This window comes from Histomonas meleagridis, assembly GCF_020186115.1.
Source record: "Histomonas meleagridis strain 2922-C6/04-10x chromosome Unknown contig_36, whole genome shotgun sequence".
NCBI classification, from domain to species: Eukaryota; Parabasalia; order Tritrichomonadida; family Dientamoebidae; genus Histomonas; species Histomonas meleagridis.
Genome location: NW_027150879.1, coordinates 41786 through 55297, shown reverse-complemented (window position 1 = coordinate 55297; position 13512 = coordinate 41786). Strand labels below are relative to the sequence as shown.

Here is a 13512-nt window from a genome sequence, read left to right as displayed (position 1 = left end):
TTTTTTTTTAAGATCTTGATCTCAAGTTCTACAGTGAAAATAAACAAACAACATTCTTTGTAAATTTTTAAACTCTTTTCAAAGAAAGCATATTTTAAGTAAGACATTTATTTAAATAAAACATATTACAAAATTACTGAAGTATATTAAAATTAAGCTTTCGATATGTTTAATATATGCTATAATAGTATTTATTTTTCTAATAATCGAAGGGGTGAATGGTATAGTGGTTAGTATTGTTGATTGTGGCTCAATAGATCCGTGTTCGATTCACGGTTCACCCAATTTTTTTAATTTTTTATTTTATATTTAATTTTTTTTATAAGTATCTATCAAATATTCAGATGAGTTTAAAAGAATTTGCTAAAAAGTAAAATAACAAAAAACAGCAAATTATCATTTTTAAAATTTCAAATATATTTGATTATTAAGCACGCACATGCGTGTCCCCTTTAACACCATAGTAGTAAAGACATCTGTGAATAAATTCCGGGTCTTCGAAGCATTTCAGCAATTCTCTCGGAGCTTTTACCATTGCCTCCTCAATCTTTGTTTGAATCAGAGCTGGATTTCTTTCTACGCTGCTTATTGTGACTCTTCTGTTCCTAGTAGAATGCTCTGAAGATGAAGTGCTATTTAGCTTATTTAAATAAGGTAATTGTAATTTATGTACATTTAACTCTGCCCCAAAGGCACTTAATGTTTGTAATGGAACTGGCATTGGGGTGCACTTTGAAAATGCTTTCTTTCCAATGTGAATAGAAATTTTCATTTTAGGAAATCCTCTAAAGTCAACATCTCCTATTGGAGACAACTTAAATTTCCCGGACACCTCTTTATCATATTCGCATATCTTCAGTGGAAAAATCATAAAAGCAATTTCTTCTTCTTTTTTCTCATCAAATATGGCTACTAATTCTATAACAATAATTTCTTTCTCATAGTCAATACCTTTAAGTGAAAGTGAAAGAATATCTTTTGGAAAATTGACTGGATCATTTTTGCATTTTTTTGTCACCTTGAAAGGTTCAGGGCTTCCTAGGTGAAACTTAACGAGCATGGCATTACACCCGGGGATGTCTCTGATTCTGATGTTTTCTGTGTATTCAATCCTCAGGTGGACTTTCATCACCTAAGATTTAACCCCGACAGTTTTTTCGGCACGTCATCAAAGACGAAAACCGCCGCTTGGAAAAGACCACCCTCCTCTGAATTTGTGCTCAAAAAGCTCTATCGTAAATCTCCTTTTGTGGCATTTTTTTGAATGAAAACATTTGAATTTTTCAATAAACAATTCACGATAAATGTTTGATAAGATCAGAGCTGTAATTACAGCAAGTTAAGAAAGATTAAATATTGCAGTTTTATAAGGGTGATAAACTTTATTAATTATGTTCTGATATTAATGTTTTCAATTGGAAAAATGTATTTTTTAAGAGTTATATCTAAATTATCTAAAATTAATTTCACAAAAACGAATTTATATTTATTAAACAATTTCAAATTTATCCTTTACGCTTTGGAACGTTGATTCCAAATAAGGGAAATCGTTTTGTATTACCTGTATTAAGTCCTCCAATTTCTTTTCTTGGCTATTTAACTCATCCATTTTCCTTTCGAATCCTTCTTTTGTTTTAATTCTTCCTTTTATTGTATTATTCTGTATGAGTCTCGTTTTTTCTTGCAATGTTTCCAACTTAAACTTATCGATTTTCTTTTTTCTTTCTTCGTTATTTAGCGTTAATTCGTATTGATCTTTTTTCAGTTTAATTTCGTTATAAATATTTGTAATTTGTTGTAATTCATTATTTAATTCATTTTTATTTGATATATTTTCTTTGATCATATTATCGAATTTCAAAGTTTCGTTATTAATTTTTTTGATTTCTTTCTTTAGTTCATTGATACCTAATGAATAATTATCATCTTTCGACTTATTATTAGTTATCATTCGCTTCTTAATTGCTCCTCTTGTAGCTATAGTTTCTCTTCTTTTTAACGCGTATTCCATTTCTTGTACTATAACTTGTTGTTGCTTTTTAATTTGCTTTAATCGAACTTCCATTCGAGAGATTTCTTTCTTCATTGACTTAATTTCATTTGACCCATAATTAGGGTCAAGTGCTTCTTTCATTTCTTTAGCTAAAACAAGTTTCTTTTCGATTAACATTATTTGTTTTTCTGTTTCCATTAAATCATCAGCAAGTTGTTCTCGATTATTAACAATTTCTTCGATCTTCATTGTGATTTGTGCTGCTTCTTCTTCTTTAATTTTAAGGTTTTCTAATATTTCGGCTTCATAATGTATATTACCTTCAAGTAATACATTTCCACTATCACTGTTTTGTGATAACTTTTGTCCTAATCGTGAAATTTCACGTTGAAGTTGATGTGTTTGAACTTGTAATTTATTAATTTCTTTTTCGGTATTCTTTAATTGATTTAATGTTCGATCTCTTTTACGTGTTAATACTGCGATATGTGCAGTTGTTATATTGTTCTTCTCTTGTAAATTCTCACATTGATGTTCTAATGAGACAAGTTCAGCTTGTTTCTTGAGCCATATCGCTTGATTCTCTTGTGAATCGATATCTGTTTGTTCTATTTTCCCTTGCAAAACACGAATCTTTCGTTCTAATGGTGAATATTCTTCACCATTTTGTTGTGCTTTAAGCGCTTCATATTTACGATTTAATTTATCAACTTCACTTTGACGTTTCTCAATATCAAAGTTATTACGATGTATTTGTAACTCATATTGATTGATTAAATTGTCTTTCTCTTTAAGTTCATCAATAATTTCTTTTAATCCATTTTGAAGTTTTTCACTTTGACTTTTGATATTTAATTTATCGATTCTTAAGCGAACGACTTCGTTTTGAAGTTTTATTAATTCCTTTTCTTTGGAATGTATTTCTTCACGGACTTTTTCGACCGCGTTTTGTGCTGAAACAGCTTCTTTCTTTAAATTCGTTTGGTTTGTTACATGTTCAATAATTTTATCTTCAATTTGATGAATTTTATTACTAATTTCATTAGTGCCTTTTAATGATTGTTTAAATAAATAATTCGCATTGTTTCGATCAATGAGTAACTTCGAGATTAAATTTTCTTTTTCTTGTGTAAGTGTATAAAGTTGATTAAGTTGTTCTTGAAGTTTTTCACGTTCATTATTAACTTCTTCGATTTTATTCTTAATAAAACCTAAACGAGAAGTTATCTTATTCATTAAAATTTGGTTTTTCTCAGAGATATCATGTTGATTTTGGATTTGGATTTTAAGTCCTTCGTTTTCATTATCAAGTGATCGAATTTCTTCTTCTTGTTTTTTCGCAGCTTCTTCAATCTCGTTCAGTGTTTCGATGCGTTTCTTGACACTTATTAATGAGGAATTCCAATCTTGTATTAAATGATTTCGTTCGAAATTTATCTTTTCCATTTCTAATGATGCTTGAAGTAATGCATCACGCGCAGTTTTGGTTTCATTTCGTTGCGCGATGATTTGCGCTTCAATGGTTCCTAAATCAGCCGTAATGTCATGGATTTGATGTGTAAGTTTGTCTATGTATAGATCTTGTTCTTGTTTAGATACTTCTGTTTCTGATGCGCTTTGTTCTGCTTTATATGTTTCACGTCGTGTGACTGCAACTTGATTCTTTATTTCTTGATTATGCTGTTCAAGTGCAATTATAACTTCATTAAGTTTCTCAAGTTCGCGGCGATTTTGTTCATATTCTTTGGTACGTTGTGTTAATTCTTGTTTGCTGGTTTCAAGAGTTTGACGTGCTTCTTGAAGCTTGGATTCTTGTTCATGTCGTTCCGTTTCTGTTTGCATCTTCTTTTCGTTTTGCGCTGATAATGTATTTTGAAGTTTGGCTAGAGTTTGTTGGATTGAATATAACTCAACACCAACTTGCTCACGTTCAGTGGAATATTTTTCACGTTCAGCATTTTTTTCACGAAGAGCAACTTCAATGGTATCATACATGGTATCTAATTGTTTCTTGAGATCAGCTTGGATTTTTTTCAATAAGGGATGATCTGGAGGAAGAGTACTAACTTCATTGTCATCCTCAAATTCTTCTTCTTCGCCATCAAATTCATCATTAAAATCTTCTTCTTCGATATTTGGATCGCTATTGCTCATTTTTGTGAATTGATAACGTACTTGAAGACATGTGATTTGCAAATGTAAACAAAAGTGTATAGAAGTAGCCGTTTGTTGAAGGTTATGCACAATGTCAAACGGCGAAATAAATCCTAAAAAAAATGGGGAAGGAAATGAACCTCACGATACCAATATTAAACTTCTCATTAATCTTAAACAAATCATAATTAATTTATCAAAAGAAAACTTTAATCATGCAATTGACCAAACAATAAAATTATATGATTTTAATTTTCCGTACTCATTTATTGTAATTATTAGTCAGTTAGTTTATTCTTCATTTTGTGCACAATGGAATTCAGGTGACATGTACATTGATTATTTAGAAGCAATACAAACAAAAGGTTTAGAAATAAATGAAAACAATCCAAAAATTATTGAAGTTTTCAGTAAATACATTCGAATGCGCACCGGCGGTGGAGAGTCACATTATTTATTAGAAAAAATGATAAATCGAAATGTAATTAATAAAAATATCATAAAAAATATGGAATCAGATTACTTTATGCATTACAATATAATTAATCGTTGGAATTTAAGGCATACTAATAAAACTTATGAAGAACTTTCGAAAAATGATTTTGAACTTCATAAGAAATATATTAAAGAAGGACATAATCCAAATGAAATAGCAAAAATAATTCGAAACGATGAAATAGAAAAACTTCAAGAAATATCATCACAAACAAATTTTGATTTTAATCAAACAATTGAAAAATCACTTTATGAAAGATGTTCATTTGTTAATCAAGAAAATGTTACATTAATTGATTATGCAGCATTTTTTTCTTCAGTTAAATGTTTTAGATATTTACTTATGAATAATGCGAATGTAAATAACACAGGTAAATATGCAGTTGCAGGTGGAAATGAAGAAATTATTCATTTATGTGAACAAAATCATTCATCATTTGAAAATGCATATGAAGCAGCAATTATGTTTCATCGAAATGATATCTTTAAATATCTTTATGAAAATAAAATTGGAAAAATTAATAATTTAGAAGAATTAGGAGAGAAGTGTGTAAGATGTAATAATTATGAAATTCTTTTATTTTTAGAAGGTGTGGGTATGAAAATAAATGATAACATTATAAATGAACCAGCAAAAAACGGAAATATATATCTTGTTAAATATTTTCTTCAAACAAATCGAATACCAAAAAATCTCTTGATTAGCTCTACGAAATCAGAAAATTTGGAACTTATTAAATATATTTTAAAGAATAAAGAAATTGATATCAACGCTAGGTATATTTAAGTAAAGTATTTGGAGTTTCTTTTATTGATAATTTTATAAATAATATTTGAAAATTATTTGAATGATTTGATACAGCACTTATATTGGCATGTAAATCTGGTAACATACAAATCGTTAAAGTACTTCTTGCACAAGTAGGAATTGATATTGATGTTAAAAATGTTTATTGCTTTTATTTAGCATTTGTTTTAATATTATGCAATTTGATTTTTTAATTTAGCATTGATTTTGATAATTTTTTGTTAAAATATACTATTTGGGAATTATTCAACATATTTAAATCAGCATATGATTATGCATATTCAAAAGGTTATACAGAAATAGTAAATTTACTTCGTGAAAAAGGTTCTGTAACAATTAACTGGTTATATGGATCAGAAAATGACATTAAAGACTACACAACCTTTTTACCAAATTTTACACCAATCTCATACGAGCAACCCCAAAACGAATTTAAATTTCATGTTTGCGATGTAAACGAGAACAAAAATTCAGATAAAATAAAAATTGATGTATCCACGCAAACAAATAACATTTCAAGAAAAACAAAACTAAAATTATTGCTATCAAAATGAATTTATTTAGATCGTAATTATTTTTAATGTAAACAACAAATTTTATAAAAATAAATGAACACAGAACATTTTTTTGGTTATATCATTTCAAAATTATATGTTTCATGTAATATAATCAAGTTCGCTTATAAAAAATTTAATCTACATAAATCAATGGAAATTGTTCTTTTTATGCTTATTAATAAAAATCGAACTCATGTAGTAAAGATTAAAATAAAGTAAGATATTTTTTTATATATAAATAAATACATTGAACATGTAGACATACAATCAAAAATGAGAATAAATCATAACTTTTTATATAGTTTGTTAGCAAATAGAAATTTTAACATATGTTTCGTCCCCCCAAAAAAATTTATCAATTAAAATATGAAAAGAAAATCGATAATTATCATTAGCATGCGAAAAATACCAATTTAAATCTAAATAAAATTTATCAAATATATACTATTAAATATGTACTTTTTGAATAATGCAATAGTATCGAGTAAATTATTCCAAATTGTAATACTTCAGGTTTTTCATAGCAGTGTATTAACAACTAAAAAGAAAAATAAATAAACATTACGGAAAACCCTAATTATAGCTAAAAAAACAAAATCCGTCTGTTTCATTTCTTTATTTAAAATCTCAAAATATTTGTTCGGGGGGCTTTGTCACTTTTTTCAAAATTGGTATTTAAATAGTTTACTCAAATTAGCACTTTTTGTAAAATAGTGAAGTGTAGTTGAAAACATTTTTTTTATAGTTCAATTTTTTTCTTTTTGAAATTCGACCTAAACTTTTTAGGATTCTCATTAGCCTCTTTAGTTTTCCTTTTCTCTAATTCCCTAATCATTTTTTCCAATTTTTCTAAGGATGTTTTCCCATCAATTGGTTTTTTAAATGTATCTTTCAAAGGTCGTTGCGAATATATAACGAGTACAACAGAAATAGCAATGATTACCAGAACAATAATGAATGGATGATCAATCATCCGTTGAAGATTCCTTCTCCAAAAGGAATTCTTAAGTCTATCCTCACGAGCTTTAGAAGCATCATTTAATAATTTAATTGCGTTCTCGATTTTTTCTTCTTCGGCTTTTTTTTGTGCATCCATTATCTTCTTCCTGAGTTCTTCTGGATCTTCAGGAGGTGGCTTACATGGAGCGTCAATTGCTTTGTGAACCTCTTCGAAAAGTTTTTTGTACGTGTAAGAAATTGAAGCAACTTCAATTAAATCTTTTTCATCATCATTATCTTCTTCTTCTGCATCTAAATTCTTCCCACTGTTTTGAAGCTTTTGAATATATTCAAGAAACGAGTTTTGTGCATTGCGAAATAGTAGGGATTTGTTATAATCTTTGAGATCAAAATATATATCACTAATATAGCCTAATGATAATACAGTCCAACTGATTTCTATCCTTGAGCCAGGATTAAGAGATATTATGTCTTCTGTTGACTGACAAACATTGATAAATTTTTCAATAGCTTGATCATATATTTTCTTTTTTAGAAGAACCTGAGCCATGTTAAACATATTTTCAATAGATCCCGAAGAAGGAGTTTTCGAAACTTTAGTTAGTGATGATTGATAATCGTTATCTTTGTTTTTCATACGTTTTATAACAGACGAAAAACGTTTACAAAAGCACTTTTATTTACATCAAATTACATTAGAAACAAATTATCATGCAAAACATATTAAAAGTGTAATCACAAGGCAGCTGTCTATTGTATTTGACTCCGCAATTCTTTTCTTATTCGTAAAACATTGGAACTTTTTCTACTTGAAAAATGTTCATGATGATCTTGTGCTTTAACATTTGTTTTTAAGCTCTTTTGTTTATCAAAAACAATTTCATCTATTTGTGGACAATGTTTTAATGGTTTTATTAATGTAGGTAATGAAAAATGTCTTAAAGAAGTTGGCATTATTGAAGAGTACATCAAAACTTTTCTGTATATTTTATTATTTTCTTTTGACTGCCCTGGAAATACTCGAACAAATCCTCCAAATTTTTCTACGCCAAATTTACACATTTTAATTTTATTTTTAATATTTTGAGGGACCTTTAAATTGAAATAATCAATCCATTGTTCTTCGCTGAAATTCTTAATATCATTATTAATATAATTTTGTACTTCATTTCCATATGGAAAAGCAATTTTCATTGCAGCCGATAACATTTTCACTTTTACGTAAAGTTCTTTTTTTGAATATACGTTTAATGAAGGTCTGTAATTGACTTCAAGAAGATAAGGATTAAGATTTCCATCTAAAAGAATATCAAACCCAAGAATTTGAAAGCATCGATTATAGAAATTTGGCTTACATTGTTCTTCAACACCTTTTATAAGAAATGGATAAGCAGAAACTATTGTAAGAACAGCAATGTTATCTATTTTTTGCCATATGAGATCTGTATTTACCCCTTTACTTTTTAAAAAACCAAAAACCGCACTAATAGTATGTGTGACAGATGAATCAATAGAATGGTTAAGTGCTGTGTTGGTAATTTGAGAAAAAATTGTGTCGGATCCGATCTTCTGTGAACAAAAACGTGCAATTCCATCACGAAATACATATATAGCAAGAGGTTTGATGGATGATACAAGAACATATATACGAAGATCAAATTTGGTTTTGTTAATAAGACATGATGGAATATATTCTTGTGCAATGGATAGACAATGCTTGAAAATAAATTTATCTGTAGGTTTAAGAATTTGAATTCCTGCACCAAGTGAGCCACAATCAGGTTTTATGATATATTTCTTATGAGATTGCTTGAACGCCTTTTCAAATTTTTCTTCTTCAATTGGTACTATGAAAGATTGTGGAATAAAATTGTATAGCGTTGGAAAAATTGTTTTCATTCTCCGAATTAGTATAATAAAGGGAGCCTTTCTACATAGTAAATTGATTCTTGGAATTCTATTTACAATTTGCCATGGTTTCATATGTGTGAAATAATCATATTCTCTGAGATAATCATACCATAGTAATATAGCTGTTGAGTAATCTTGTGTAATGGAAATTTTTTGATGTTTCATTGAAATTTTTACAGTCTGAAAAGCAATTTTTCCACTCGCATTCATTAATTAACGTACGCTTTCATCTAAGCGTTTTATTTTTCTGGGCAAAAAAAAATATTCTAAGGATGAGAATTATTTTAAAACCAAAAACACATTTTTTTTAAAAAAAACATAAAATCGAAAAAAATATCAAAAAAAGGAGAAATTGAAATTGACATTAAAATAATTGTTTACTTAAATTTTACCATAAACACTCTATTAAAAAGTAATAATCTATATACATAGATGTTATGATTGATAAAAGTTGGTTCATCTTAATATTTTAAAGATCGCATCTTCAAAGTTTTGTTAATAAACGGTCGTCATTTTTATAAATGTCCGATACCGATAAGCAAATTTGGATTGCAGAATTCCTTCAAGAACCAAAAGGAACTCAACAAATATACCTTATCCAAAATGGCGACGATCTTGAAAAGGCTGCAATAGCTTACCACAATGAAAAATCTAAAAAATACAATACTTACTATGCCGGTGGTTCAAAATCAGGCGTTGCTGTTATCGCGCCAGGAGCTGAGGGAGCTGAAGAACCTCCAATGAAAGTTCAACCAGTTCAAAAACCAGCACCATCATTTACTGGAACTGCACATACACTTGGAAGCCAAACAACGCAAACACAAGCGCAAGCGCAAATAAAGCCAGTTAAAACCGATTATTCCACACCTGGAGAGCCTAAGACTAGAATTAGGCTTTCATTTGGAAATAATCAAAATCTTATTCTTTCTGTTAACATGTCAGCAACAATCAGAGACATCAAATCTTACATCATAGAAAATGTTCCAAGTTCAGCTGAGAAAACAATCACTTTAGTTTCACTTGGAAAGACTCTCACTGATGATGCTGCATCTGTTGAATCCGCAGGCCTCAAAATGGCTAACATCAATTGCATGTTGAGCTAAGTTTTTTATAAACCGAATCCTTATTCATTTGATTTTGTTTGTTGTACATTTGCGCGTTTTTGGTTTTCTTCCTTTTGTTTGTTTTACAGTTTGAATTATATAATTGTGAAAATAGTTATGTCATATTATTGTGCAATATAAAACAAATGTTTTTCTTTTATTTGTAATTATTCATTATGATTGAACTGAAATCACTTCCTAAATGATAATAATCCAATTTTAGAGAATACATTTGATTAATTTGATATTTTCGTTACGCACATTGCACCTCATTACAAAGAAATTGAGAATTTATGCTAAAATTCAACAAATTTAAGAAAGTCAAAAAGTTTTTTCATTTAGTATGAATTTTATTATTTAGTTTTGGTCTCTATTGCATATTAACATTTTATTTTTTTCTTCCTTTGTTTTTATTTTTATTATTACTCACATTCTTAGCGATTGGTCTCTTTAATTCTTCCTTCACATACGTCAATGACTTTTTAATTTCTTCGTTTTCCGGATCCATTTCAAGTGCCCTTTCCAAATACACTGCAGTTTTCTTCAATTCATTTTTATCATTAAACGAAGCGATTGCCATCAAATGTAATATTTGCGCCTTAAACTCATTTGTTACTTTAGTTGTCTCAGACATTTCCAAAGCCTTTTGCAGATAAATTATTGCGATTTTTGGCTCTGTTGCGATGATATTTTCTATTGCCAATAATAATGCAGAAGGTGCCCATTGATAAAACGGGCATAACAAATATGAAAGTAAAGCAGCTCTTGCAGCAAATGCAAATGCTAAATGAGAATTACCCATAGCCTTCATGATATCAGCCATAAGTGAATATCTTATAATAATTTCAGGATGCGTTTGATCATAATAACGCTCTAATATTAACAACGATTTAACACATTCTCTTTGTGCTAATTCATAATTCTTTTGAGTCAACTCAATCATTGAAAGATAGAAATATATTATCGATAATAATGGATCAAATGTATGAAGTGATTGTTCGCCAAGTTGTGCAGCGACATTAAAAAGTTGATAAGATTGTTCAATGTTACCATTGTTATAAAATGTTATAGCGAAGTTAATATAATTTTGTATTTGTTGATCATTTTTAGACGTATATTTAACGCATGGAGTGATTGCAATTATATCGGATTTTTCGATTGGTTTCGTATCAAAATTACGTGAAATAATTGTAATACCAAATGCTTTAAGTATACTTCGGATTATAAGTGTACGTTGTGATGCATTTGGTTTGGAAGGTTTCCAATTAAACTTTTCTTCGGATTTCCTTCGAATTATATTAAAAGTTTCATCGGATGTTTCATTAAATCCAAGTAAATCATTTAATAATATTAAAAATTCATCAAGTGAAGATTGCTTTCTTCGTACATATACTTTAAATGATCTTGAAATCATTTCGCTTTCAATGATTACATTAATTATATCTTTAATTGGAGAATTTGATTTGTTCAAATATTCATTCACTTTGCCTAAATAACGTGCATTAATTCCATGATTATGCATTTCATCAACGATATGTTGCCCATCCATTATAAACACTTTACTTGTAAGAAACTCATTAACAAAACGTGGAATTGATACATTAATAATAAACTCCGATATTTCCAATATGTTCTTTGGTATTTCAGTCGTTTTTGAATCAATTGTTAATGCATTAATGTCATATAATATTGTTTCCCGATTATCAATGATTTCTTGGATTTTTTGTTCGAGTTTTTCCTTTTCTTCTTTACTGGCATTCGGATCTTTATGATGATATTGTAACTCTTTAGAGCCGCCAAGTTCAATTAACACTTTCGAGTTTTGTTCAAGCGCTTTATATATCTCAAATAATCGAATGGCTTCTCGGCGTATTAAATATCCATGATGCTTAACAGGATCTGGAAAGTTCGCATCGCGTGGTGTTGTTCGATGCATATCAATTAAATATAACTTTCCATCACTACCTATAACTCCATTAACTTCACTCGAACTTTTTATTGGTTTATCATAATATTTAACATAACTTTCGGATATATTTAATTCTTTCGAATGTTTATCAAAAAATTCAACAAATCGTTCATCAGTTACAAACTCTTCTTTGTTTTCTGGCTTAAACCCATATGTAATAGTTGCGCTATGATTAATTAGCCCTGGAATTAAACATTGGACATTCCAACGTTCTGTAAAGTAATCAACTATAAACGTTCTAGTAACTCTAATTTGTGAATTTTCAATGTTTGTTAAATCTGAATAAATTCGGACTTCGTTCTGTATCGTTCTATCGGCCGATTCAATTCCGCCTTTGTTTTCATAGAAATTCGATAGGTCGGAAAGTCTCGTTATAAATAAATCATAATAAAGATAATTATTAGAATCAGTAATTGGATTGATGTAGCCTCGTTTTATAAGTGAAATACCTTCAAATATCTTTCGTTTAATATAGCTATTTTCGATGGATTTAATATAGGAATAATTCAGACTTTCTTCTTCAGCACCATCAACTGCATCATCTAGTGAACATAAAAAGTCTTGGCTTTGTGAAACTTTAAAGATTTCAAGTTGTGGAAAAATTTTTGGTTTGTCACCTTTGATGTAAACCGGTGAAAATATTTGCGGTTTTTCTATCGGCGAAAATGGAAGCTTCTCCATTGTCATAAGCGAACACCATTTTTCAAAAATGAGCTCACTATTACTATTGTAGCTCTTAGATATTTGACATAAAAGTTGATGAAGTGCAATATAATGTTTTGAATCTTGGGTAAAGAAACCATCTTTGTCTGCGTAAATAATAAAATCTTTCTTTTCTGTTGTTGTGACTTTTAGTTTTAAAATTAGACCACTCAATCTTTCAACTGTAGTTAAACTTGTCGTATCATAATCAATGAATTTAATAAGACGTGAAATGTATGTCTTGGATAACCCTTCGGGATAAAAGCCATCAATTTCTTCGACTGTTGGATACTTGTTTTGGAACTTTCGTATGAGCCAACCAACAATTGATTGACTACAATCTGTATATGAATTCCTTGATGTTAATGTAAAAATTATGCGACAAAGTTGTTGGACATGTTGGACAACACTCAATTCATTGTATGGAAGAACTCTGATATGAATTACTAGTTCGTTGTTAACAATATCTTTAGAAAGGTCAAACCCTCCTTCAGGTGCTATACCAGATTTTGTTGCAAGTTCAAAATTAGTAAAGTAACATAATTCAGAACTATTATTAATAACTGAAAGAATTACAGAAATATCTGGCGAAGACATAGTAAATTTCACAGGCTCTATACCTGGGGCACAAATCGACACCTTTATTGGGTTTGAATTTGATTCGTTCTGTGGTTGCATGGCTAGGTGAAGCAAAAATTTTTGTAAGGGCTATCTCAAAAATGGCGGTTATGTTTTATCGTTCTATCAATATTGTGAAATAAACGGTTAATGATAGATGATCGCCATTATTTTTTGTTTCGGTTTTACCTTCGTTTTTATATTTTGTCACAAGCAAAATTAAAAAATACATTTGTTTATGA

General features: G+C 29.0%; 4 protein-coding genes across 4 annotated transcripts; 1 reads left to right on the top strand and 3 right to left on the bottom strand.

The window, feature by feature from the left end:
• Positions 1 to 427: 427 nt before the first annotated feature.
• Positions 428 to 4147, bottom strand: GO595_005563 (coiled-coil domain-containing protein 40-like; the record flags this gene model as incomplete). The annotated part of the gene is made up of 2 exons (XM_067918819.1): positions 428 to 990; positions 1909 to 4147. The coding sequence occupies 2 exons, from the start codon at positions 4145 to 4147 to the stop codon at positions 428 to 430; spliced, it is 2802 nt and encodes a 933-aa protein (XP_067774195.1).
• Positions 4148 to 6746: 2599 nt separating this feature from the next.
• On the bottom strand, positions 6747 to 7604 carry GO595_005562 (uncharacterized protein; the record flags this gene model as incomplete). Its single annotated transcript, XM_067918818.1, has 1 exon — positions 6747 to 7604. One exon carries the CDS (start codon positions 7602 to 7604, stop codon positions 6747 to 6749), a length of 858 nt encoding a protein of 285 aa, XP_067774194.1.
• Positions 7605 to 9399: 1795 nt separating this feature from the next.
• Positions 9400 to 9981, top strand: GO595_005561 (NSFL1 cofactor p47; the record flags this gene model as incomplete). The annotated part of the gene is made up of 1 exon (XM_067918817.1): positions 9400 to 9981. The coding sequence occupies one exon, from the start codon at positions 9400 to 9402 to the stop codon at positions 9979 to 9981; it is 582 nt and encodes a 193-aa protein (XP_067774193.1).
• A 388-nt stretch (positions 9982 to 10369) lies between these two features.
• GO595_005560 (putative eukaryotic translation initiation factor 3 subunit CLU1/TIF31) lies at positions 10370 to 13330 on the bottom strand (the record flags this gene model as incomplete). Its single annotated transcript, XM_067918816.1, has 1 exon — positions 10370 to 13330. The coding sequence occupies one exon, from the start codon at positions 13328 to 13330 to the stop codon at positions 10370 to 10372; it is 2961 nt and encodes a 986-aa protein (XP_067774192.1).
• Positions 13331 to 13512: the final 182 nt, after the last annotated feature.